Below are 26429 nucleotides of genomic sequence, written 5' to 3'. Positions count from 1 at the left end.
TGTTCTGCAAGCACAAAAGCCAGAACCTCTGCAGCAATTCCTGGAGGGCCATAGGGAAGGCAATGGCTCAGGCAGCATATGCAGCAGCTCAGGCAGCACACAGAGCAAACTCAACAAACCCACAGAGGGAGAGTTCAGGTGCCACCTTCCAGATCTTGGAGATAAACTTCACCACCCCTCATCATCACAGTGACTCTTCATTACACTCAAGCAATGAGGAGGAGGAGCTGCAGAGTATGGATCGTTCAGGCGCAGAATCCCCTTCTGCATAGTCTTGTCAGGACTGCATATCATAATCTTAACTTTTTTTATTGTAGCATTTTGTTCAGAAAACAGGAGGCACATACTGTTTTTAAAAGATGTTGAGAATATGTGAAATCATAATTTTATAGACACATCCCAAGAAATAATAAAAAATATGTTCTGCCATTAAATATCCCCCTTGTAGTTTTATGCTTTTTCACACTCAGTGCAAAGTTCCATTCACAGGTCAGGCAGGTAGCCTAGTGGTTAAGAGTGTTGTCCAGTAACTGAAAGTTCGTTGGTTCGAATCCTGAGCCCACTAGGTCAAACATCTGCCAATGTGCCATTGAGCAAGGCCCTTTACCCCAATTTCTCCTGTAAGTCGCTCTGGATAAGAGCCTCTTCTTAAATAATCAAATATTATTTGTTATTGTAATACCCCTCCACGACAGTAGGTGTCATTAAGTGTGTAAAGTGCCGGATGTTTTTGTCCCACTGTTGTAGAAGACGGAAGCAGATCGGTCGCGGTTTGTGAGTGATTCAATTACAACAAATTGTGTGTTACCAAATAAATTAAACATACGTTTTAATCAGTATTTAGGCTAGATAGTAACATTGTGCAACAAGCGTTATACAGTATCACAGATCAGTCACATAAGATAGTTTCTGGATATTTTTCGGACAGTGAAGAGCGCATGCCTCCATGGCCACAAGGTGTTTCTGTCCAGGTGGAGCATCTGAAAATTAGCCATCTTCACTGTTGCAATCAGAACTGAGGTGATCTGCGGAAGTCCATATGTCGTCATAATTTACCTGCTTATTCTGTCAATGGTTATAGTAGGTAGGTAGTTTTTATTGACGTTAGGCATTTTTGCGCTTATGATTTTAATTAGGTTTGCTAAGTAACTAGCTACCGTTAGCTAGCTACAATTCAAAGTTAATATGGTGAATGTTGTCGTCACAGTCAGTGCGTTCATGTATTCAGCTCGCTCACTGCACTTGCTTGAATATGGCTAGTTACTTTTTCTATATTTCAGAATCAGTGTCAAACATACATTGTCTTAGCTGTTTTCTGACGTTTTCTGCCAACATTAGCATAAAAGCATTCAACATTTTGTTTTGTAATGACAGTTACTTTTAGTGACACGAATTGTATTATGGTCTGGTCTTACTGTACATAATTCTGATGGCTTTTGTCCTGATCCTGAAATGGTGGCATTAGAGAATTATATCAATGGATTGTGTTTGTCTCACAGGTACCATGTCAGACTTCACCATCGATATCCAGCTGACAGAACTAGGGTTCCCTGACATCTTGCAGCCCAGAGAAACAACCTGTGTGAAGGAGACACCATCGCCTTCGGCCTCTAACAATATCTCCCCTGGATCCCTGGCTAACCTCCAAACCCCCAGTTCCTCACTGCCTCCTGCTGCACTCACCCCCACAGCTGTGGACCCAGAACTGGTCAGTGTAGATCAGCTGGTTTCTGTAGACTCACAGACTGCTTCTACAGTTCAGCAGGTTGCCTCACAGACTGTCCCTCACATTACAGTAACCCCAAATCCCTCTGGGCCCCCTGAGACACTGACAATACTCTGCCCACCCCCTCCTTCTACACACAAACCCGTGGCAGTGCCACACACGTCACGGCCTGTTAGTCCCATATTGCTACCCAAGAGTTTAGTAAGTGGTCAAAGCAATAGCCTTCACCAAAACCCCAAAATAACTAAAACTGTCCTGATATCTGTGTCTCGTGTTGGAGCTGGTACTGTGTTGACTACTGTACCAGCTACTTCCACTCCCCCTGTTGAACACTTAAGAACCATTAAGAATGATTCCGAGCTGCCGCTGGCAGACCAGACTGCAATGTTTCAGACCACTCCAAAACCTGTAAACACAGGGAAGCTAGGAAGGGCGGTCACTGATAAAGCTGAGGAAGAAGAACCTGGTGAAAAAATTGGAGGGAAAGGTGTTTTCGATGATGGGAAAGTGCAAGGACCGAAAGAGAAAGTAGCAGAAGTTGCAAAGAGTTTAGAGGAGGATTCTGAGGAAACGGATGACAGTGAGGTTTCTGAGAATGAGGATGATGACGAAGAGGAAGAGGAGGAGGAGGAACTGGACCCAGGTAGGCTACAGCTCTCAAATCATAATACCTTATTGTCAAACAGCATTTTTTAGCCTTATTGTCAAACAACATTTTTTTAGCTTAAAACAGTTGTAAGTTCACATACGTTAATGTACACGTCTATGCTTATTTCCTATTCATGTTGTTTGTTAAAGCTCCCAAACAGTCATTCTGATTCCATTGTAAAATAGCCTTTTGAGTGACTAAAACATCAACTGTAATATTTTCCCCCTGATTTAAAAATGCAAAAAATGTGTCAAACTACCAGGAAGTCTGAAAAGGCAGACTGAGTGGGCGGGGAGCTAGTAGGCTGAGTGAGGTGAGGAGCTCACCTTGAGTAAAGTTTTTTTTAAACACTGATGTCAAGCAACATGTTTGCAGTGAGATTATCTCAAGCAAATTTGCTGATGCTAAAAGCAACTAAAACAACATTGAAATTGCATGCAACATTCAATTCTGTCATACATCACATAATGGTTTCACACCAAAAAAATTATCCAACTGTTTGGTTATGTAACAGCATCCATATCGAAAAAATGTTGGCTGTATAATTTAGCTAGCTAGCCCAAAAGGAATTGTCAGCACTGTTTATCAGGTGAGCTTGCTAGTTCTTCTTGGACAATTTCAGTTTCAATTTCAGTTCACTTTACAGGGGGAGGTCTGGGTACTTTTCATTACATATAGTACTTTCAGAAAATATTCATACCCCTTGACTTTTTCCTAATTTTGTTGTATTACAAAGTGGGATTAAAATGGATTTCATTGTAATTTTTTGTCAAAAATGTTTGATGGAAAATAAAACACTATCTTGATTAGATATGTATTCAACCCCCTGAGTCAATACGTGTTAGTCACTTTTGGCAGGGATTAAAGAGCTTTGTCTCTAAGAGCATTGCACACCTGGATTGTACAATATTTGCCCATTTATTCTTAAAAGAATATTCTGTGTTAAATTGTTTGTTGATCATTGCTAGACAGCCATTTTCATGTCTTGCCATTGATTTTCAAGACGGTTTTAGGTCAAAACTGTAACTAGGCCACCCAAGAACATTTAATGTTGTTTTGGTAAGCAACTCGTGTGTATTTGGCCTTGAGTTTTAGGTAATTGTCCAACTGGAGGATGAATTTGTCTTCCAGTGTCTGTTGGAAAGCAAACTGAACCATGTATTCCTCTAGGAAATTTGCCTGTGCTTAGCTCTATTCTGTTTCTTTTTATCTTAAAAAAAATACCGTCCCCACCATGCTTGAAAATGTGAAGAGTGGTACTCAGTGATGTGTTGTGTTTTGTATTGAGATAAAAAAATAAATAAATTCTTAGACAATTTTTTTGCAGTATTACTTAAGTGCCTTATTGCAAACAGGAAGCCTGTATTCTGTACAGGCTTCGTTCTTTTCACTGTCATTTATCAAATAAAATTTTATTAGTCACGTGCGCCAAATACAACAGACCTTACAGTGAAACGCTTACTTGCGAGCCCCTAACCATCAATGCAGTTTTAAAAATATGGATAAGAAATAAAAGTAACAAGTAATTAAAGAGCAGCAGTAAAATAACAATAGTGAGACTATATACTGTGCAGGGGGGTACCGGTACAGAGTCAATGTGCGGGGGCACCGGTTAGTTGAGGTAATATGTACAGTCGTGGCCAAAAGTTTTGAGAATGACACAAATATTAATTTCCACAAAGTTTGCTGCTTCAGTGTCTTTAGATATTTTTGTCAGATGTTACTATGGAATACTGAAGTATAATTACAAGCATTTCATAAGTGTCAGACTTTTATTGACAATTACATGAAGTTGATGCAAAGAGTAAATATTTGCAGTGTTGACCCTTCTTTTTCAAGACCTCTGCAATCCGCCCTGGCATGCTGTCAATTAACTTCTGGGCCACATCCTGACTGATGTCAGCCCATTCTTGCATAATCAATGCTTGGAGTTTGTRAGAATTTGTGGGTTTTTGTTTGTCCACCCGCCTCTTGAGGATTGACCKCAAGTTCTCAATGGGATTAAGGTCTGGGGAGTTTCCTGGCCATGGACKCAAAAWATCGATGTTTTGTTCCCRGAGCCACTTKMTTATCACTTTTYCCTTATGGTAAGGTGCTCCATCATGCTGGAAAAGGCATTGTTTGTCACCAAACTGTTCCTGGATGGTTGGGAGAAGTTGCTCTCGGAGGATGTGTTGGTAGCATTCTTTATTCATGGCTGTGTTCTTAGGCAAAATTGTGAGTGAGCCCACTCCCTTGGCTGAGAAGCAACCCCACACATGAATGGTCTCAGGATGCTTTACTGTTGGCATGACACAGGACTGATGGTAGCGCTCACCTTGTCTTTTCCGGACAAGCTTTTTTCCAGATGCCCCAAACAATTGGAAAGGGGTTTCATCAGAGAAAATGACTTTAACCCAGTTCTCAGCAGTCCAATCTCTTTACCTTTTGCAGAATATCAGTCTGTCCCTGATGTATTTCTTGGAGAGAAGTGGCTTCTTTGCTGCCCTTCTTGACACCAGGCCATCCTCCAAAAGTCTTCGCCTCACTGTGTGCAGATGCCCTAACACCTGCCTACTGCCATTCCTGAGCAATCTCTGTACTGGTGTTGCCCTGATCCCGCAGCTGAATCAACTTTAGGAGACGGTCCTGGCGCTTGCTGGACTTTCTTGTGCGCCCTTCTTCACAACAATTGAACCGCTCTCCTTGAAGTTCTTGATGATCCGATAAATGGTTGATTTAGGTGCAATCTTACTGGCAGCAATATCCTTGCCTGTGAAGCCCTTTTTGTGCAAAGCAATGATGATGGCACGTGTTTCCTTGCAGGTAACCATGGCTGACAGAGGAAGAACAATGATTCCAAGCACCACCCTCCTTTTGAATCTTCCAGTCTGTTATTCAAACTCAATCAGGATGACAGAGTGATCTCCAGCCTTATCCTCGTCAACACTCACACCTGTGTTAACGAAAGAATCACTGACATGATGTCAGCTGGTCCTTTTGTGGCAGGGCTGAAATGCAGTGGAAATGTTTTTGGGGGATTCAGTTCATTTGCATGGCAAAGAGGGACTTGGCAATTAATTGCAGTTCATCTGATCACTCTTCATAACATTCTGGAGTATATGCAAATTGCCATCATACAAACTGAGGCAGCAGACTTTGTGAAAATTTATATTTGTGTCATTCTCAAAACTTTTGGCCACGACTGTACATGTAGGTAGAGTTATTAAAGTGACTATGCATAGATGATAACAACAGAGTAGCAGCGGTGTAAAAGAGAGGAGGGGGGTAACAATGCAAAAGTCTGGGTAGCCATTTGACTAGATGTTCAGAAGTCCTTATGGCTTGGGGGTAGAAGCTGTTTAGAAGCCTCTTGAACCTAGACTTGGTGCTCCTGTACCGCTTGCCGTGTGGTAGCAGAGAAAAGAGTCTATGACAAGGGTGGCTGGAGTCTTTTACAATTTTTAGGGTTTTCCTCTGACACCGCCTGGTATAGAAGTTCTGGATAGCAGGAAGCTTGGCCCCAGTGATGTACTGGGCCGTTCGCACTACCCTCTGTAGTGCCTTGCTGTCGGAGGCCGAGCAGTTGCCATACCAGGCAGTGATGCAACCAGTCAGGATTCTCTCGATGGTGCAGCTGTAGAAACTTTTGAGGATCTGAGGACCCATGCCAAATCTTTTCAGTCTCCTGAGGGGTAATAGGTTTTGTCGTGCCCGCTTCACGACTGTCTTGGTGTGCTTCGACCATGTTGGCTTGTTGGTGATGTGGACACTAAGGAGCTTGACGCTCTCAACCTGCTCCACTGCAGCCCCGTTGATGAGAATGGGGGCGTGCTCGGTCCTTTTTTTCCTGTAGTCCACAATCATCTCTTTGGTCTTGATCACGTTGAGGGAGAAGCTGTTGTCCTGGCACCACACGGCCAGGTCTCTGACCTCCTCCCTATAGGTTGTTTCATTGTTGTCGGCGAGACAGCCTATAGGTCAGGCCTACCACTGTTGTGTCATTGGCAAACTTAATGATGGTGTTGGAGTCGTGCCTGGTTGTGCAGTCATGAGTGAACAGGGAGTACAGCAGGGGGCTGAGCAAGCACCCCTGAGGGGCTCCTGTGTTGAGGATCAGCATGGCGGATGTGTTGTTACCTACCCTTACCACCTGGGGGCGGCCCGTCAGGAAATCCAGAATCTAGTTGCAGAGGGAGGTGTTTAGTCCCAGGATCCTTTGCTTATTGATTAGCTTTGAGGGCACTATGGTGTTGAACGCTGTCTGTAGTCAATTAATAGCATTCTCACATACAGTGGGGAGAACAAGTATTTGATACACTGCCGATTTTGCAGGTTTTCCTACTTACAAAGCATGTAGAGGTCTGTAATTTTTTATCATAGGTACACTTCAACTGTGAGAGACGGAATCTAAAACAAAAATCCAGAAAATCACATTGTATGATTTTTAAGTAATTAATTTGCATTTTATTGCATGACGTAAGTATTTGATCACCTACCAACCAGTAAGAATTCCGGCTCTCACAGACCTGTTAGTTTTTCTTTAAGAAGCCCTCCTGTTCTCCACTCATTTACCTTTATTAACTGCACCTGTTTGAACTCGTTACCTGTATAAAAGACACCTGTCCACACACTCAATCAAACAGACTCCAACCTCTCCACAATGGCCAAGACCAGAGAGCTGTGTAAGGACATCAGGGGTAAAATTGTAGACCTGCCCAAGGCTGGGATGGGCTATAGGACAATAGGCAAGCAGCTTGGTGAGAAGGCAACAACTGTTGGCGCAATTATTAGAAAATGGAAGAAGTTCAAGATGACGGTCAATCACCCTCGGTCTGGGGCTCCATGCAAGATCTCACCTCGTGGGGCATAATGATCATGAGGAAGGTGAGGGATCAGCCCAGAACTACACGGCAGGACCTGATCAATGACCTGAAGTGAGCTGGGACCACAGTCTCAAAGCAAACCATTAGTAACACACTACGCCGTCATGGATTAAAATCCTGCAGCGCACGCAAGATCCCCCCTGCTCAAGCCAGCGCATGTCCAGGCCCATCTGAAGTTTGCCAATGACCATCTGGAAATCCAGAGGAGGAATGGGAGAAGGTCATGTGGTCTGATGAGACAAAAATAGAGCTTTTTGGTCTAAACTCCACTCGCCGTGTTTGGAGGAAGAAGAAGGATGAGTACAACCCCAAGAACACCATCCCAACCGTGAAGCATGGAGGTGGAATTATTAATCTTTGGGGATGCTTTTCTGCAAAGGGGACAGGACGACTGCACCGTATTGAGGGGAGGATGGATGGGGCCATGTATTGCGAGATCTTGGCCAACAACCTCCTTCCCTCAGTAAGAGCATTGAAGATGGGTCGTGGCTGTGTCTTCCAGCATGACAACGACCCGAAACACACAGCCAGGGCAACTAAGGAGTGGCTCCGTAAGAAGCATCTCAAGGTCCTGGAGTGGCCTAGCCAGTCTCCAGACCTGAACCCAATAGAAAATCTTTGGAGGGAGCTGAAAGTCCGTATTGCCCAGCGACAGCCCCGAAACCTGAAGGATCTGGAGAAGGTCTGTATGGAGGAGTGGGCCAAAATCCCTGCTGCAGTGTGTGCAAACCTGGTCAAGACCTACAGGAAACATATGATCTTGTAATTGCAAACAAAGGTTTCTGTACCAAATATTAAGTTCTGCTTTTCTGATGTATCAAATACTTATGTCATGCAATAAAATGCAAATTAATTACTTAAAAATCATACAATGGAAAGGCCTCTTTAGTGTCCTAAGTTTTCATAACTGTGACCTTAATTGCTACCGTCTGGAAGCTGTTGTGTCTTAACGACCGTTCCATAGGTGCATGTTCATTAATTGTTTATGGTTTATTGAACAAGCATGGGAAACAGTGTTTAAACCCTTTACAATGAAGATCTGTGAAGTTATTTTGATTTTTACGAATTATCTTTGAAAGACCGGGTCCTGAAAAGGGGACTTTTCCTTTTTTGCTGAGTTTAGTAACCAAAAAAGTGTTCAACAACTCAAAATATATTTTAGATTATTCAAAGTAGCCACCCTTTGCCATGACAGCTTTTCACACGCTTGACATTCTCTCAACCAGCTTCACCTGGAATGCTTTTCCAACAGTCTTGAAGGAGTTCCCACATATGTTTGCTGCTTTTCCTTCACTCTGCAGTCCAACTCATCCCAAACCATCTCAATTGGGTTGAGGTTGGGTGATTGTGGGGGCCAGGTCATCTGATGCAGCACTCCATCACTATCCTTATTGGTCAAATAGCCCTTTCACAGTCTGGATGTGTGTTGGGTCATTGTCCTGTTGAAAACAAATTATCGTCCCACTAAGCACAAACCAAATGGGATGGCGTATCGCTGCGGTAACCATGCTGGTTAAGTGTGCCTTGAAATCTAAATAAATCACTGACAGTGTCACCAGCAAAGCACCATCACACCTCCTCCTCCATGCTTCACGGTGTGAACCACACATGCGGAGTTCATCCGTTCACCTACTCTGCGTCTGACAAATTTGGACAGATTTCCACCGGTCTAATGTCCATTGCTCGTGTTTCTTGTCCCAAGCAAGTCTCTTCTTCTTATTGGTGTCCTTTAGTAGTGGTTTCTTTGCAGCAATTCGACCATGAAGGCCTGATTTATACAGTCTCCTCTGAACAGTTGCTGTTGAGATGTGTCTGCTACTTGAACTCTGTGAAACATTTATTTGGGCTGCAATTTCGGAGGCTGGTAACTCTAATGAACTTATCCTCTGCAGCAGAGGTAACTCTGGGTCTTCCTTTCCTGTGGCGGTCCTCATGAGCCAGTTTCATCACTAATAGCCTACTAACCAAGACTTCGGACCAAACCTTTTTCAATACCTTATTTGCATACCCATTTTCCATTTTATTTATTGGTAGATAAGTTTAACCTTCTTTCCTACCAACACTACCGGCTACCGATGTCATTCTTCTGTGAACTGCTCCATGCCACAACCAGTTGAGAGCTGCTCCATGCCACAACCAGTTGAGAGCTGCTCCATGCCACAAGCCAGTTTGAGAGCTGCTCCATGCCACAACCAGTTGAGAGCTGCTCCATGCCACAACCAGTTGAGAGCTGCTCCATGCCACAACCAGTTGAGAGCTGCGTGCTTTTGCTGCCTGCAGATGATATTCTGCTGAAACTAGGCTCTGAGTAGCGTGCATTTGAATATATTCCACATGCTTTGTGATTTGTGTAGACTACTTTACATACTTTTTTTTATTGTACTGCTTAATTGTTAAGTCGTACACCTCCACTACATTGCTTTGATACGTATAAGTGGGGATTAAGAAGTGAGGATCGGCAATGCCCACTGAAAGAAAAGTGGGTACAGGGTTTATACCTGCGTATAGCCTCCACTACACTACTCGCCCTTTTGTGTTTTACAAAAAGTGCACTCCACTACATGTGCTGGTATTACAGTTGCTGTCCTTTCAGCATCTAAAGCCTGTAATACACTGAAGGTCCAATAGGTTCCCCACTGTGCAAACATGTCTACAATATATATATATATATATATATAAAGGATTTTACAATTTCCCATGGTCTCCCCATACTAATAGTGAGCGTGCAACTTTCCAAACATTTCCCCCACTCTTCCCTAGCAGGCAGTCAAGGAAATTCTGACAAAGTTCTGAGAAATATTTGCAAGTAAAAGTTAGTAATGTTACGAGTAAAGTAGGTAGCCCAGGTTTCAATAGGCGATGAGATATTAATGTTTCAAGAAAAAAGGAATGTGTTTATATTTGGCCTGGCCAAACTGTTTTATATGCTGACTAAATGGAACTGATAATTATGCGTTTTTTTTACTCCACTGGCCAATTGAGACATGGATTTTCTATGTGTGCCATTGAGGTTGAATAGGCGAGACGACAAAAGATTTAAGTGCCTTTACAACGGGGTAGGTCCCAGGCGCACCGGTTTGTGTCAAGAACTGCAACGCTGCTGAGTTTGTTACGCTCAACAGTATCCCCTGTGTATCAAGAATGGACCACCACCCAAAGGGCATCCAGCCACCTTGACACAACTGTGGGAAGCATTGGATTCAACATGGGCCTGCATCCCATTGGAACCATTTCGACAACTTGTAGAGTCCATGCCCCGACGAATTGAGGCTGTTCTGAGGGCAAAAGGGGTGCAACTCAATATTAATGTTTTGTACACTCTGTATATTGACTACCAGACAATATTCATATGTCATGACTGTCTGTCAGAGGTGGAACCAAGTCATTATTATTCGTGTTGCAAGTCTCAAGTCACAAGGTCCGATTCTCAAGTTGAGTCCCATGTAGAACGGGTTGGGTCCAGTCCAAGTCGTGCGTTCTAAGAGCTAGTCGAGTCGCACGTCAAGATAAAAAAAATCTATGCATGCAATGACTTGTTCAACTACAAGTCTTTGTCTATTTCTTGAGGCTACCAGACAGTCCTGTTCATTATTTTGTCTCTAACATATTTTGATTATGTAATTATTCATTTGAACAACAAATTCCAAATGCAAGTAAATTATTAATTTCAAGCAATATTGACATACCAAGAGACCAGTAGGCCTATGTTAGTTGCTTGAAGCCCCATTGCTGGTGAGCTTGCAAAGTAAACAGTTAATATTCTTGATCACCAAACATTTTTGGAGCTGCATGTTTGCTCTGCATCCGATCCTATAGCTAGCTGTACAGCATGTGACTCCAGTCCACACCTCTGCTATCAATGTCAAGAAGCTTGTATTAATCTTCCATTTGGCATGTCTCTTGATGTAATGACATGACAACTGCGTCTGAGTTCTTTGCAACCCTTCCCCCGCTTTTGTTTCATGCTGGCTGAAGACCTAGCTAGCCAGCTACTAGCTAACACAAGACACAGAAGAAAGCAGAAACCTCTAAGTATCTTTGCCTTAGATGAATAGGGGAAACCTCTAATTGCACTGTGTCAGCAAATACAGTATAGTCAAATTTTGGCACCAGTAGACTAGTTACCTAGCTATGTAAACCACGCCCCTCTGCGAACACCCTTCTGCAATTGTTGGTTACAAGGCGGTACTTATTTAAACGAGGTAAGAGAATATGACAATACCATTGGTGTATTCAAATTTTAGATTTTGTGATGTCACAAATGCCCTTAATATTCCCACCTCTTGAATCCTGGTGTTTGACACTGGGGAGGGGACCAGTAATTTTATGATCAAACTTTTATCAATGAAGAAGCAACAGTCACTTTAGGTATCCTAGTTTGATCTGGTTTCATCCAAATATCATACATTTCCTGAAAACGTTTTGACTGTGCTGGACCTTTAACCTCCTTCCCCCTCTACCTTTCAGAAGCAGAGCCTGGAGGTTCAGGCGAACACCGCTGTAGCGTCTGTGACCTCGTCCTTTCCTCCAGCTTCCAGCTCCAGGAGCACATGAACCTGCACACAGGGGCACGCCCCTACTGCTGTGCCGAGTGTGGCAAGCGCTTCTGTCAGCTGGCCAACTACCGCTCCCACCTGCGGACGCACGCCCAGCCCCAGACCTCAGTCCCACCCGTACAGCTTCGCTGCCGTGTTTGCCTGAAGGGCTTCGATTCTGAGCAGGGTTTGAAGGACCACCTAGCCAAGTCCCACTTTGAGAAGGAGTTCTATGAGTGTGACGCATGCAAGCGCATCTTCACCTGCCTGACCAAGTGTGAGGAGCACCTGGAGGAGCACAAGCGCGAGCTGGCGGACCACGTGTGTCTGCAGTGCTGCCGCCGCTTCCGCCTGCGCCGCTCTCTCCGCCGCCACAAGGAGCGGGGCTGTGTCCGCAGCTATCGCTGCACKGACTGCCCCATGAACTTCAGCCGCAAGAATGCCCTCCTCAAGCACAGCTTCTCCCACCTGGGCCTGCTGCCTTACACCTGCATCCAGTGCCGCGCACATTTCCGCCTGGCCAGGCTCTATCGTAAGCACGAGTGTGAGCCGGAGCGGCTCCACTGCGTGGCATGCCTGGGCGTCTTCCAGAGCCACAACGACTTCCAGAGGCACAAGAGGGAGACGGGCTGCTGGGGCCAGCAGGGGACCAAGGGGGATGAGATCCGCTGTATGGAGTGTGGCCAGGCCTTCTCCACGGCTGACGAGCTGAAGAATCACGCCGGGGCCCACCAGAGGGTGATGACCTGTTCCGAGTGCGGCAAGGGCTTCCGCTCGGCCTTGATGCTGATGTCACACATGGGGGGCCACGCAGGGTCGAGGCCCTGTCTGTGTAAGAACTGCGGCCTGGGCTTCCCTCACCAGCAGGGTTACGAGAGCCACCTCAAGGACTGTGGACGCAAACCCCCTCCTGTGGTGAGTATGGGTTACCTCCCTAAGGACTGTTGCAATACACTGATATATGTTTGTCACTGTATATGGCTCTTTGGAATAAAATTATTTTCATATTATTTTAGTTTAAGTTGGATTGGATAGAGAAGGGTACAAGTAGCTCTCTGTTCACTGTTGTAACTCTCTCTTTGTGCAGATGGCTCCAAAGAAACCACGGAAGGACCCCCCTGCTGCTCCTTCCAAACCCCTACCCCAGCTCGCTCCAAGGCATCTCCCTGCTCCTGTGAAGAAACCAGAGAGACAAGTGTCAGCACCACTTCCTACTTTGATAAGAATGCCAGGCTCTGCCCCTGCCAGAGTCACTATGGGAGTCCATAACACCACTACTGTCCGCGTGGTGAGCCCTGACCAACCCACTAAGGGGCTGTGGAAGCTCAGCCTGGACAAACAGCCGCCTCCTGGGGTGTCCTTGGTCATGTTTGTCCCTGCCAACACCCCTCTGGCCTCTGGCCTCTCTGGCCCATCCTCCACCCCCCAGCTTCCAGCCCTCTCAGGCACCCAGCCCCAGTGGAAGGTACTCAACCCAGCACCAAATCCAGGGGCCCCTCCTCCGGTGCTGTGCCAGTCCAGGTTTACCTCTGAGCCGGGTCTGAGCCTCATTGCAGGGGCAAACCGGCGCTACTCCTCTGATGCCCCGCTGGATCTGGCTTTAAAGACAGTTGACTACGAACAGGAGCCTGCTAATATACTACCTCTTGATCTGTCTAACAAGTCGACTTGCTCCACTCCTCCTGCTAACCTTGTAGTCAAGACTGAACCGAGAGACCCTGGGTTTGCAGAGGAGACTGAGGAAGAAGTATTCACAAGTTTAACAGGTGATAAAAAGGGGATAGTCTTTCAGAGTAAGAGGGAGCCAGGGGGATCGCTAAAATGGAGGCTATGGCTCAGAAGGGGGAAATGGAGAAGGAGTGGAGATGAAGACAGGCAAAATGACAGTAGAGATGATGGAACAGCTCAGTCTCAAATGAAGAAGGCAACAAAGCCGGGAGTCCCGTCAACACCCAGCTCCTGACCGTCAAACAGAAGAACACTGCCAAAGTGGATCCAGTGAATCAGCTGAAAATCGAGTCAGTCAGCTCTTTGCACTCCAAAATGATTCGGGCTTAGTCCAGATAAAGCAGGAACCACTGTTTCTAGAGGCTGACAGTGGAACACAGAGCTCAGACTTCTGTTCGTACAGCCCGCTGACAGCATTGAGAGGAAAGATTGAGCCAGATTGGGCTGGACTTGAGATGGGATGGGGGCACCCAGGCTGTGTGCTCGACTTGAGGTTGAATGGAGGAACCCAGCCAGTTGTGATTTGCGGAGAAAGCAGATGAGAGGAACATGGAAGGAGACTGTGTAGAGGAGGAGCTAGAGGGGCGAGAAGGATGGAGCAACAGAGGAAAGGAAAGCAGATGAGGGTGGATCGGAGGAGAGGAAAGAGCAGAAGGATGGATCGGAGGAGAAGGATGGATCGGAGGAGAGGATGGAACGGAGGAGAGGAAGAGGAGAAGGATGGATCGGAGGAGAAGGATGGATCGGAGGAGAGGAAGAGGAGAAGGATGGAACGGAGGGAGAGGAAAGAGAAGGTTGGATCGAGAGAGGATGGAACGAGGAGAGGAAAAGGGAGGAGAGGAATGGAGAGGAAGGATGGAATGGAGGAGAGGAAAGAGGAGAAGGCTGGATCGGAGGAGAGGAAAGGAGAAGGTGGATGGAGGAGAAGGATGGAACGGAGGAGAGGAAAGAGAAGGATGGAACGGAGGAGAAGGGTGGAACGGAGGAGAGGAAAGGGGAGGAGGATGGAACGGAGGAGAGGAAAGAGAAGGATGGAACGGAGGAGAAGGATGGAACGGAGGAGAGGAAAGGGGAGGAGGATGGAACGGAGAAGTCTGACACACCTGTTGATGAACCCACAGCCCATAACCCAGAGACCCAGCTCCCCTCCTCTCCCATCCTTTCTCCTCCCACCTCACCACCATGTAAAAGACGAAGGTCACTAAGGACAAGGGAAAAGCCTAGAGCCCTACACGACTGTTTATTATAAGGGCAGTACTTTACAGAGTGAAAAGTAAGATTGCTGACAACAATGTTAATTAGGCTGCTTTTTAATGGCCCGAGGAACAGAGGACAATATAACCAAGCCTAATGTAAAACAATTCATACTAGGCTTGTTATTAAATCATAATAGCAACACATTTAGTGAATTAGTGGTGATTTTGATAAACCATGCCTCTACATTAATTTGCCCTCGGGATTTGGTTGTTTTCCTGTATTCCAATGATTTTTTTTGTTAGCTATTGAAGACTTGCAATGTCTATGTTTAATGTACCCGCTAGTGCTTACTGAGCGAGCTAACAATCCTTGTTGTTAGCTGCTTACTGTGTGGCAAGAGATTGAGATTGGGGTAAATAGTGGCTATTGTTTTCTATATTACAGTAGTTGCGTATGCTGGCAATAGGATCATGCACTTCTTCCAGTGTTACCGCACACATTTCCAAACACTCCATATCTATTTGACTATACCAATATAACTTATTTGTTTTTTTTGTTATAGGTTGTCTAGTTAGTCTTCAATTGAATGTCCTTGTAATTTTTGTAGTTTCTATTCTATATAAGCTGCTGTATGGGACTTCAGTCGCCAAGGTTTCTTATTCAGGTACTGATGGAGAATGTTTGGGAGCCAGGATTTAATGTACTGTCAACTTTCTGAGAAATGTTTCTCAGCAGCTCGGTTTTTGTTTGATTTGAGTTCCATAATGGGTAAAATATGCAAGATATATGTGCTGTCCAATTTATAATGTTAAATTGACTTGTATATCTTTTTCTATCACGTTGAATGTCTTACCCCAACTTCAACTGAATGGTTACAGTGTTTTGTAGAGTTTAAAACATTCTGTTCTGAAATTGGGATCTTAAAGGATACAAATAAAGATCAACGTATCGGAATGGTATGAAGGGGTTTTCTTGGAAAGCCTTCTTTCATTGACCTATACAGAACACTCTTGAGTGCTGGAGAGGAAGTAGGGAAGCCACTATGGTAAGTGTATCTAATTGTAAACACACTGATATAAATCTTAATATAACATAACCTAACATTTAACCAAAGCGTTGTAATTCCAGTGTTGCATTTTGAAATGTTAATAAATTATTAACTCGGCTAGGTAGGTCTATAATTATATAGGCCTACCTCCTTGAGACAGTTGGATAGTGCTAATGCGCGCAGTACAGAGCTCGGTTGAAGAAAAGACTACAAATATTGTCACATGGTAAGAAAGCCCGGAAATAATTTGTCAAATCCGGCGCAGATAACACAAGTAGGGAAATGTGGCGGGCGTAAGAACACACAACAGTTTGCAATAGATATCCCTTTCAGTGTCGATCGGAAGACGGTTGGGTTACGTAGCTCAAATTCCTTTCTCTTGCTTCGAGCAATGTAGGCTGATGAAACGGAACAGACGGCAAAAACTTCGTATAACTGTACACATTATTCTACATGGACAAAGACAAGTTCGCTGTGAGCGTAAGTATATAGGCCTGTCAATAAAATGCACGTTTTGAAGAAGTGAGAGTATGATTGTGTAGCCTATTTGTATCCATAATTTTTAAAAATACCAAAAAGCAGTCTTGGATTTAAAAAAAAAAGTATTATTGTAAAAAAATATATAATACAGTTTAAATATTTGTAAAACTGATAACTGTTGCTAATGTATATGTAAGTCACAAATTAAATATGTTGTAGTATAAGCAATCTCATTGCTATTTACAATTGACACCTATCCTCCCTCTTAATTTCCCCCCACCCAGCATGACCCATGCTCCTGGTTTGAGATGCACCAGTTCATTGGAGACCTGATGGTCTCTGGGGGGGCTCTGGGGCTAAAAGACGCCCCACCAGCAGCCCCAGGCTCAGCCCAGCCCAGACAGGCCCAGGCAGAGAGCATTAGAGAGGCCAGAGACGGAGACGTCAGTGGACAAGGTGAGTGGAGAACATTGTGGAGTAATAAGAAAGGACAGGGAATACTAAGGAAACAGATTTAGTTTTCGTAGGTAACGGCTTGTCTGGCATTATAATACATGTATTTTCTTGCTTTTGTCTTTTCCCCSACTTGTACACAGCTCAGCACCATACCTGCACTTGCCCTGGCTGCCCCTACTCTTCCTCCTCTTCCTCCTTCCAGACCATAAAGCCCAGAGGCACTGTGTCCTCACAGCCCGAGCCCAGCAGCACCTACAGCCCAGAGCTCAGTCAGCCCCAGAGTCAGGACAAGGAGACCAGCACCCAGAGCCCCAGCCCAGCCCCTACCACTCCCACTAACCAGGGTACTTCTTCACCAAGCCCCCTGCCCCAAATCCCCACCTTCCCTTGTTTCTGCTGCCGCCGGGGCTTCCAGACCTGCACCCAGCTACTGCACCACCATCAGGGGGCAGCAGACTTTCCATTCTCCCAGACGCACACCCACTACCACCACCACTGCCCCCTTACCACCTGCCTGCCCCACCACCACTCCCACCCTGGCCTGGCCCCTGGCACCTTCGCCTGCCTGTCCTGCCAGCATTCCTTCCCCTCCTGCTCCCATCTCCTCTGCCACCAGCAGGTACACAAACCCCCCCAGAACCATGTTGGAGGGGTGACCACAGTGTCCCCCACCCTACACCCATGCATGCACTGTACAGCCTCCTTCCCCCGACCCTCTCAGCTGCTACAGCACCAGCGCACCCAGCACGCTCACAAGGCCGGCGGCTTCCTGTGCACCGAGTGCGGGCGCGCCTTCAACTCCCACTCCAACCTCCGCATCCACCTCAARGTACACACCGGCGCCCGGCCCTACTCTTGCCCTGACTGCGGCAAGAGCTTCAGCCAGTCGGGAGCGTTGAAGATCCACCGGCGCATTCACACTGGGGAGAGACCCTATGCCTGCYCCTACTGTGGGAGGGGCTTCCCCCACCTGGCCGGGGTCCGGGCCCACCAAAGGACCCACACAGGTGAGAAGCCCTACCGCTGCACCCAGTGTGGGAAGTGCTTCACTCAGTCGGGGGCACTGAAGATCCACACAAGGATCCACACCGGGGAACGGCCGTTTGTATGCAGCCTCTGTGGGAAGGGCTTCTCCAACCGCTCCGGCATCCGCTTCCACCAGCGCACTGTCCATGGGATGGTGTCAGATATGGGCGGGGGTGGAGGAGCCGGTGGGTCCCATAGGGGGAGACAGAGTCTAGYCAGCTCAGCTGCTGTGGAACGCCCCAGTGCCAATCCAAACAGGTTACGCAACAACCCKCATACTGACGTGAGCTCCAGCATTACTCCTGCCCCGACCAAAATCCTTTCCCCTGGGTCTCTCCGTGCTCCTCCAGGGTCAGGTCTGACTGTAACCTCAGACAAAGAGCTCCAGTTCCAGTCTAGCAGTGTGAAGATCCCCTCCAGGAGAGCAGAACCGGGCAGTAGCAGGGAAGGGAGGGCTCAGCTGTACACTTGTGAGGACTGTGGGCTGCTTTTTGGGGACGCTCCCTCCAGAAACCGACACCAAACTGTGGTGCACTACTCTACAGAAGGGGTAGAGGAGGAGGGCCTGGGGGACACTGGGGGGGAGGGGTGAGAGAGAGAGGGGGAAGAGGGAGAGATGGTAGATGGAAGCTTGATGCAGTACATCGTTGGATCAAAGGCTAAGGGAGAGGTGGGGAAAAATGGAGAGGTGAGAAGAGGCAGAAAGCTTGAGACTCATCGAGGGAAAAAAAGATAAAGCTAATTCCACAGTGAAAAATAAACTGTCTCTATCAATGGGATATATTACTTATTTGAGATTGAATTTCCACTTTAAAAGATGCACTCCAGGCCTAAGGAAGTCTTTTGCGATAGTGTTCACATTTTGCGAGTCCAATTTTCTCTTTGTCAAAAGCCAAATACCATGATTAGGCTACTAAAGATGATATTTGAGAGCTTTGGATTATTTTTTATTTATTTTACTGGTTTGGCAAAATCCACAGATAACATCATCTCAAATGTATGACACTGTAAGACATTGTCCCATAGGGCGGCGCACAATTGGCCCAGCGTCGTCCGGGTTAGGGGAGGGTTTGGGCGGGGTAGGCTGTAAATAAGAATTTGTTCTTAATTGACTTGCCTAGTTAAATAAAGGTTAAATAATACATAAAAAGTAAGTGCAGAAGTGAGGATATGTTGTATTTAGCATCATTATGTAATATATATTTTGTAATAATAGAAACTGATATTGTATGTCTATAGGCCCGTATATACTTGTGTATATCAGTTTATCTATTTAGCTCATTGTGCCTTTGATCTCAGATTAGATCATTCTAGTACATAAAAAAATTATATATTTGCATAAACCACACTGTACTAAACTTCATGACAACTGATATGTTAGTGTTTTAGTGATTTTATTGAGGATCAATATCTTCACTGTTGGAAGATGAGCTCTTATACAAAGTATTTTTTAATCAGGATCATTTCTGAGAGACACATGGTTTGTTGACCTGTTTTCTATTGCTTCAGATCTCCACCTAGTGGTCATTTAGAAGCATAGCAGCAGAAACACAGGCTCTGAAACTAGTCTGTCTAGGCTACAGGTGTCACTCATTCCATGGGGGTCCGAGTGTCTTCAGGTTTTAGCTGCTCCCTTGTCCTTGATTTATGAATTGCTGTCACTAATTATTAAGGAACTCCCCACACATGGTTGTCTTGGGCTTAATTGAAAGGAAAAAACAAAAACCTGTAGACACTAGGCCCTCCATGGAATGAGTTTGACACCCCTTCTCTAGATCAGTGGTTCCCAARCAGTGGTACTAGGACCCCTGGGGCTACTTGGCCTATCCACAGGGGGTACTTGAGAAGACTCATGAGACCATAGGCCTACTGGTAAAATGCACATGAGGGGGGTACTTCAGCAGTGGAGGCTGCTGAGGGGAGGACGGCTCATAATAATGGCCGGGACGGAGTAAATGGAATGGAATGGAATCAAACGCATGAAAACCATTTGTTTGATGTATTTGATACCATTCCACCGATTCCGCTCCAGCCATTATGAGCGTATCCTACCAAATGACGGTACCACCAACCTCCTGTGCTTCAGGGGTAGTCCGGACCGAGCACAATTCAGTTGGTGGTCCAGTTACTGAAAAAGGTTAAGAACCATTGATCTAGATATCTGTGTTGCCTCCCACTATTTTCAAATGCTACTGTTGCCTAGGGTCTTTTTTTTCAGACACTGAAACTATTGAAACTTCTGTTTGGCCAACTTCCCTTCTTTGGTATTCTGTAGCCTCTGGGGCAGTTCAAAAGGCTGATTGAGGACCTTTTTGCTGAAGATTGTGTTGGTTTTCTATGATTGTGTGTTGATGTGAATATTTGTGTATATTGATGTATATAGTGTGTATGTATACAGATATGGCTCATCTGTAAAAGAGATGTCTCCCTGTCAAAATACATTTTATATATCCATCTGTTTTTCCACATAGACCAGTTTTCAGTAAATGATTGCCCTCAGTCATTCAGGGTTGTTTAAAAACATCATCTATAGGGCCTTTTGTATTGATCATTTCACTCCAGCCTCTTTGACCCAAGATGTGTCTCAGATGTTTACTAACTGGTATAAAKTGATACTAAAACCACGGTCAGCTGGGATTCCCAACAACAGGCAAGGCTTGTACAATTATCTGGGAGATCTTATATCAGACATATAGCATGACAAGCCACTAGTGATGACACTACAGAAATGGCAGAATTGGTTTGCCAGAAACAGAAAAAATGAAAACCGTATGAGACGGGCATTCTTGGGAGTTTGACTAATCAAAATGTGTCCATGAAAAGGCTCTGTTTCAAGTGTGTTAACGGTTCCTCGAAACTCAACAGCATTTCACAGTACCTTTTGGAAAGAGATGATTTTGTTATAGGTTTTGCAAGTGTTTATTTGGTCGCGCTGAAACGATCTCAAGTGCTGCGTAAAATCAGGCGACGCAGAACAGTCCACATGCGTAAAGAGCGTCCTTCCACTTGTCATGATATGTAATTAAGTGTAAACGGAACCATTTTCGGACCCACCTGAAGTAGGGACAGGTTTGGTTAATGATAGGTAATTGACCTATAGATGGCAAAAGCTCTTGTGTGTGACAAAAGAGCGCTTTATGATAGCAGTACGTCTCTCCAACCATGGTCCTGGTGAGCTACCGTTCTGAGCGAAAAACTACAGGAGGGTAGCTCTCCAGGAACCGGGTTGGAGAGCCATGCATGACACGGTCAGTGCTATCTGGGATCTTTGGGACATCCCTACCCCATTAAAGTAGAATTTTAAAATGTTAGGTAAGTGCTATGGTTGTGGTTAGGGACTTTCCAATGATCTCGTATAGCGCTGACCTGCGTGAAACTGTACATCAACKTCCTGAGCGCACGGAGACAAGTGACGCACTAACGAGTGATTGGTAATTGGAGCGTATACTCCCATTGTTATCAATATACACACGTCTTGTTTTTACTTAATATCTACAACAGTGGAGAACAGTTATTTAAAACCAAACAGAAAWAAACACTTTAATAAAAACATTCGGCACGTGGAAAGAAAGAGGTGTGTGTGTGTATATATAAATATATATGTATGTATGTGTGTGTGTGTGTGTGTGTAAAGCTTGTTTCCTAACTTTGAAAGAAAGACAACCCTGGAAGCCACGCCTCCCCCAGTATCAATAAGTACAGTGCCAGACGTTCCTTTCGACAGTCAGACGGATTTGCAGTATTTGGATACAGACAGTGAAGCAGAGTGGGAATACTCATCAATACCCAGAATTCAATAACAAACATGAGAGGTTTTATACTCTTTGCGATTTTAGTAATTGCACATGCTCACAGCAGTATTGGTAAATATAATTTTATTTACTTTAACTGAGTGAATTTCATTTTATTCTACTCTCTCTTTACACTTACATTTTATGTAGGCTTATTTGTTTTAATTAAACTGCAAATGTGAACTCTGTTCAGCATTGTCCTTCAAGTTAGTTTACTTGACAACAGTCTTGTAAAGTACTTAAGTAAAAATACTTGAAAGTACTACTTAAGTAGTTTTTGGAGGGTATCTGTACATTACGATTTATATAACTTTTATATAACTTTTTTCTTCACTACTTTCCTAAAGAAAATAATGTACTTTTTACTCCATACATTTTCCCTGACACCCAAAAGTACATTTTCAATGCTTAGCAGGACAGAAAAATTGTAGGAAGGGTACCACATGAGGGAGGAGGGTGTCTTCCCTGTAACGCACAGCGTTGAGATTGCCTGCAATGACAACAAGCTCAGTCTGATGATGCTGTGACACACCGCCCCAGACCTTGACGGACCCTCCACCTCCAAATCGATCCTGCTCCAGAGTACAGACCTCGGTGTAACGCTCATTCCTTCGACGATAAACGCGAATCCGACCATCACCCCTGGTGAGACAAAACCGCGACTCGTCAGTGAAAATAACTTTTTGCCAGTCCTGTCTGGTCCAGTGACGGTGGGTTTGTGTCCATAGGCGACGTTGTTGCCGGTGATGTATGGTGAGGACCTGCCTTACAACAGGCCTACAAGCCCTCAGTCCAGCCTCTCTCAGCCTATTGCGGACAGTCTGAGCACTGATGGAGGGATTGTGCGTTCCTGGTGTAACTCGGGCAGTTGTTGTTGCCATCCTGTACTTGTCCTTCAGGTGTGATGTTCGGATGTACCGATCCTGTGCAGGTGTTGTTACACGTGTTCTGCCACTGCGAGGACGATCAGCTGTCCGTCCTGTCTCCCTGTAGCGTCTTAGGCGTCTCACAGTACAGACATTGCAATGTATTTCCCTGGCCACATCTGCAGTCCTCATGCCTCCTTGCAGCATGCCTAAGGCACGTTCACGCAGATGAGCAGGGACCCAGGGCATCTTTATTTTGGTGTTATTCAGAGTCAGTACAAAGGCCTCTTTAGTGTCCTAGGTTTTCATAACTGTGACCTTAATTGCCTACCGTCTGTAAGCTGTTAGTGTCTTAACGACCGTTCCACAGGTGCATGTTCATTAATTGTTTATGGTTTATTGAACAAGCATGGGAAACAGTGTTTAAACCCTTTACAATGGAGATCTGTGAAGTTATTTGGATTTTTACGAATGATCTTTGAAGACAGTGTCCTGAAAAAGGGACGTTTCTTGTTTTTGGTGAGTTTATATATATTTTTTTATATTGTCTCTGTTTGTGCCTGGGTAATCAATTCAATTATTAATTGAGAGCGGAACTCCCCTGAAAAGCCAATTATTTGAATATGAATTGAAAGTGTGACAAATCACATGAATCTCTGCACCTCTATCCAATTCCATGGGATTTGATTTACCTTGGAGACTCAACGCCTGTAGAGAAAAACAATTTAAGTCACTGTTTAGATTTTTGTCACTATCTAAAAACATGTTTCCAATTGCTTTTCTTCAGCATTGTCCATGGTGTGGATCGATAATGCCACAGTCATCCCCATGAAATGGTGTGCTTTCAACGTGTTGTTCAGCTCCTCTGACAAGTAATGCAAGTGTGTGGATGGTCTGTGTTTTTGCACTAAAACGCTTTGTCCAGCTTTGTTCTACCAACCTTTTATTACCAGCATCTCCTCGTCAAGTAGACAAACCTGTTGTTCATCTGGCTGTGTTTGGCTAATTGCCAGTCTGGTTTGAACCAGTCAACAAGAAGGAAAAGGAAGCACTTGTATAAATATTAAACACTGTATTTGTCACTCAAACAGTAAGCTGCTGCAACAGCCCAGTCTAATTCCCTATATGTGGCCTAATTGTTAGGCACACCAGCCCATCCACTGAAGTGTATCAAAATACTTCTCAACAAAGAAACCCCACTGGAATGACTATAGCAATAGGTGGGCTAAACAATAATCTTGTCTACTACCAGCCATGGGACGAGATTAACTAAACAATAAACTAGCATRGACAACTAAAGTGTATYATGATGGTGTTGATTTGGTCCRTGTTGTCTTCTTCTGTGCTGTCTAGCGGCCCTGGTCATAAAGGGACCAGACAAGCCTGTTCTGGAGAARGATGAAGTRACCCTGGAATGTCTGCTTTCTGACTCGGAGCTCAACACCAGCCAAGTCCACTTTGAGAAGTTTTCCAAGGTCAGGACACAGGCTACTTCTACCTCTGACTTTACTTAGAATTGCGTTATATGATTGCCAATTCTGTTGCTGAACTATGTGAAGTAAAGCGTGTTGAGGTGCTGCACTTATCGAAACATGACTTGAACTCGACTTCAGTTAGTGCAGTATGTTTATGTCAACAGGGCTCAGCTTTATCATTTTTATTGTATATAAAATGACCAATGTGTGCAGACCAAGAAGGTAATCATTCTCACTACTACTACTCATATCACTGAGCCAGTCCTGCATATGACTGCTGTTTGCAGATTAGGTAAATCTCTGTTTCTCTCTCTCACTGTTCCTCTCTCTCCTACTCTCCATCAGTACATGAATAAGTGGTATCGGCTGGAGGAGGAGCCCATGTACCGCCAATGTATCCCTGGTGTTATCTTGAGGCGTGAGGCGAGCCAACTGCTTCTGTCCATCCGCAGCATCCACAGCTACTTCCACCAGGGACTCTACCGCTGTGTCGCAGACAATGCCACGGCAACCGACAACTCCTCCCAGCCCCTGGCTATCACCATCAACTGTGAGTATGGGGTGGGCTATATAGTCACATGCATGTCTGTAACAGCTGTTTAAAAAAAAATTAAAAAATGGTGCGATGGCCAATAAGTCAGCACAGCAGGAAAGACCAAACCTCCTGGAGAGCTGCTCGGTATGCAGGCTTTTAGTACAACCCTGCTTTAATACACCTGATTTGTATCAGCTGCTCCCCAGAACCTTGATTAGCTGAATCCGGAGGGTAAGTGTAGTGCTGGAACAAACCCCTGCACACCCAGTAGTAGCTCTCCAGGAGGAGCGCCTGCTGTCCACTCCACCGTACAGTATATCCATTCTCCTCATTGTTTTCAAAAACAATGTTCCAGAAASGYAAATTCACAGGGGATAGATAGAAATACAAAGCAACCAGAAGAAGAGARYTATTGTACAAGGCWCATGAAAGGGTGGTCATAGCGTGAGGCCTATTTTCCCTRCCGCTACAGGGGCGATCAAATTGTCCGTCATGTCTTTTGATAGGCTTCTTTGCCTGTGGAGCAATCGATAATGGGGAATTATTTGTGTGGACAGAAGGAGAGAGCCCAAGGCACATGGAGATGGTTCCGTTGACGTAGAGAGGGAGAAAATTAACCGTCACACTCCACAGTGCACCATTGTGAGGACTTAGGAAGATGAAGGCAATTACCATTATCTGATTGTTCCCTCATGGGCAATTTGTAGAGGATTTGAGGCACGATACTGCAGTATACTCAAGGATATGACTCTGTTGACTGATGTCTATGCATGCTTGTACACTGTGCGCGCAGCTGCACACACACACACACACACACACACACACACACTCAAACCTCTTAAAACCATCACACATGCATTCTTCTTGATTTCTGCCTGAACCTGCTGTGTTTCTGATCCCCTGTTCAGACATGCGTGAGCTGTCTGTGTACGATGTGTCCTCCTCCAGCCGGAAGTTCATCAAGGAAAACCTGCTTGTGACACTAGGCGACGACGTGGAGGTGGAGTGCTCCACCACAGCCTCTGAGGCACCACAATACTTCTGGCAGAAATATGTGAGTTTGGGTCTGTCAGGATCTGGCCTTCTATCGCTCGATCTCTCACCCTCTATCCCGCTCCTCTTTCTCTCTCAGCACCATAAGAGGAGCTCAGTATTCATTGTTATTTCCTGGTTTGGGCCCTCCTCATTCTGGAGAGCAGCTTGCCCACTTACAGAGGATTAATAGTTTAATGAGGTCTAGACAAGTGGCATTCAACCTGAAAGCCATTCTGTGGATAGATTTCTAATGATTTTTCAATGTTCAGTTAACCATTGTTGAATTATTCAACTTGCTGTTACCAAAGCCACAAACCAAATGCCCAGGGGAATTAAGACCTCTCAATGCTAAATGTCAAACTCCGAATGGCCATGCAGGCAACAATAAGACCTTGGTGAATTGATTTGCTGCTCCCTAGTGGTAAAATAAGATATCACTACTTCAGGACATTGTGGGTCAACTATTTCAGACCTGATACAATTTCACACCTTTAAAATCAAGTTAGTCCTCATTTTAATACATTTTTCTGAGTTTAAATACCCCTCCACCCTCCAATATCCGTCACTGTGAATATCCTCCATCTACCTTTTGAACTGGTCTGTCCACACATTCATAACTATTTGCATAACTGTTACTACATCTGTCTCCTCTTTCTCTCTCAGCACCATAAGAGGAGCTCAGTATTCATTGGTATTCCCTGGTTTGGGCCCTCCTCTTTCTGTAGAGCAGCTTGCCCACTTAGAGGATTACTAGTTTAATGAGGTCTAGACAAGTGGTAGAAAGTATTCAAGGATGGGGATGGGAGGAATTATGGGGGCAGAGAAACAAACAGTATGGGCCATTTGATGGACAGCAGCTGACTGACTGCACAGTCCTGGTCTCTAGTAATGTCAATGGGAGGTAGGCAGGAGGCTAGATGCATCTGAGCCAGTGGATTTGCATACAGAATGCTGTTTTGGCCAAACCTGGCCTTTCCTGGAAATCCTCTTAATTCAGCCCCTCATTCAAATTGAAAT

General features: G+C 45.1%; 3 protein-coding genes across 5 annotated transcripts; all 3 read left to right on the top strand.

Moving 5' to 3' along the window:
- The first annotated feature begins 732 nt into the window (after positions 1-732).
- wu:fe05a04 (uncharacterized) lies at positions 733-14300 on the top strand. Of its 3 annotated transcripts, none has more exons than XM_070437486.1 (4): positions 733-799; positions 1500-2369; positions 11708-12690; positions 12863-14300. In XM_070437486.1, exons 2-4 carry the CDS (start codon positions 1505-1507, stop codon positions 13736-13738), a joined length of 2724 nt encoding a protein of 907 aa, XP_070293587.1. In that variant the 5' UTR covers positions 733-799; positions 1500-1504; the 3' UTR covers positions 13739-14300. The 3 variants fall into 3 exon arrangements, with proteins under 3 accessions (XP_070293587.1, XP_023835643.1, XP_070293586.1); XM_023979875.2 differs by having other exon boundaries at positions 739-1084; XM_070437485.1 differs by having other exon boundaries at positions 747-1020.
- A 1508-nt stretch (positions 14301-15808) lies between these two features.
- si:ch211-79k12.2 (C2H2-type zinc finger protein) lies at positions 15809-20236 on the top strand. Its single transcript, XM_023980334.3, has 3 exons — positions 15809-16228; positions 16513-16684; positions 16825-20236. The coding sequence occupies exons 1-3, from the start codon at positions 16202-16204 to the stop codon at positions 18300-18302; spliced, it is 1677 nt and encodes a 558-aa protein (XP_023836102.1). The 5' UTR covers positions 15809-16201; the 3' UTR covers positions 18303-20236.
- A 1182-nt stretch (positions 20237-21418) lies between these two features.
- Positions 21419-25614, top strand: LOC112067962 (uncharacterized). The gene is made up of 4 exons (XM_024134908.1): positions 21419-21573; positions 23721-23842; positions 24188-24392; positions 25286-25614. The coding sequence occupies exons 1-4, from the start codon at positions 21516-21518 to the stop codon at positions 25597-25599; spliced, it is 699 nt and encodes a 232-aa protein (XP_023990676.1). The 5' UTR covers positions 21419-21515; the 3' UTR covers positions 25600-25614.
- The last annotated feature ends 815 nt before the right edge of the window (positions 25615-26429 follow it).

Source organism: Salvelinus sp. IW2-2015, linkage group LG35, assembly GCF_002910315.2.
Source record: "Salvelinus sp. IW2-2015 linkage group LG35, ASM291031v2, whole genome shotgun sequence".
NCBI lineage: Eukaryota > Metazoa > Chordata > Actinopteri > Salmoniformes > Salmonidae > Salvelinus > Salvelinus sp. IW2-2015.
This window is presented reverse-complemented; position numbering and strand designations above follow the sequence as displayed.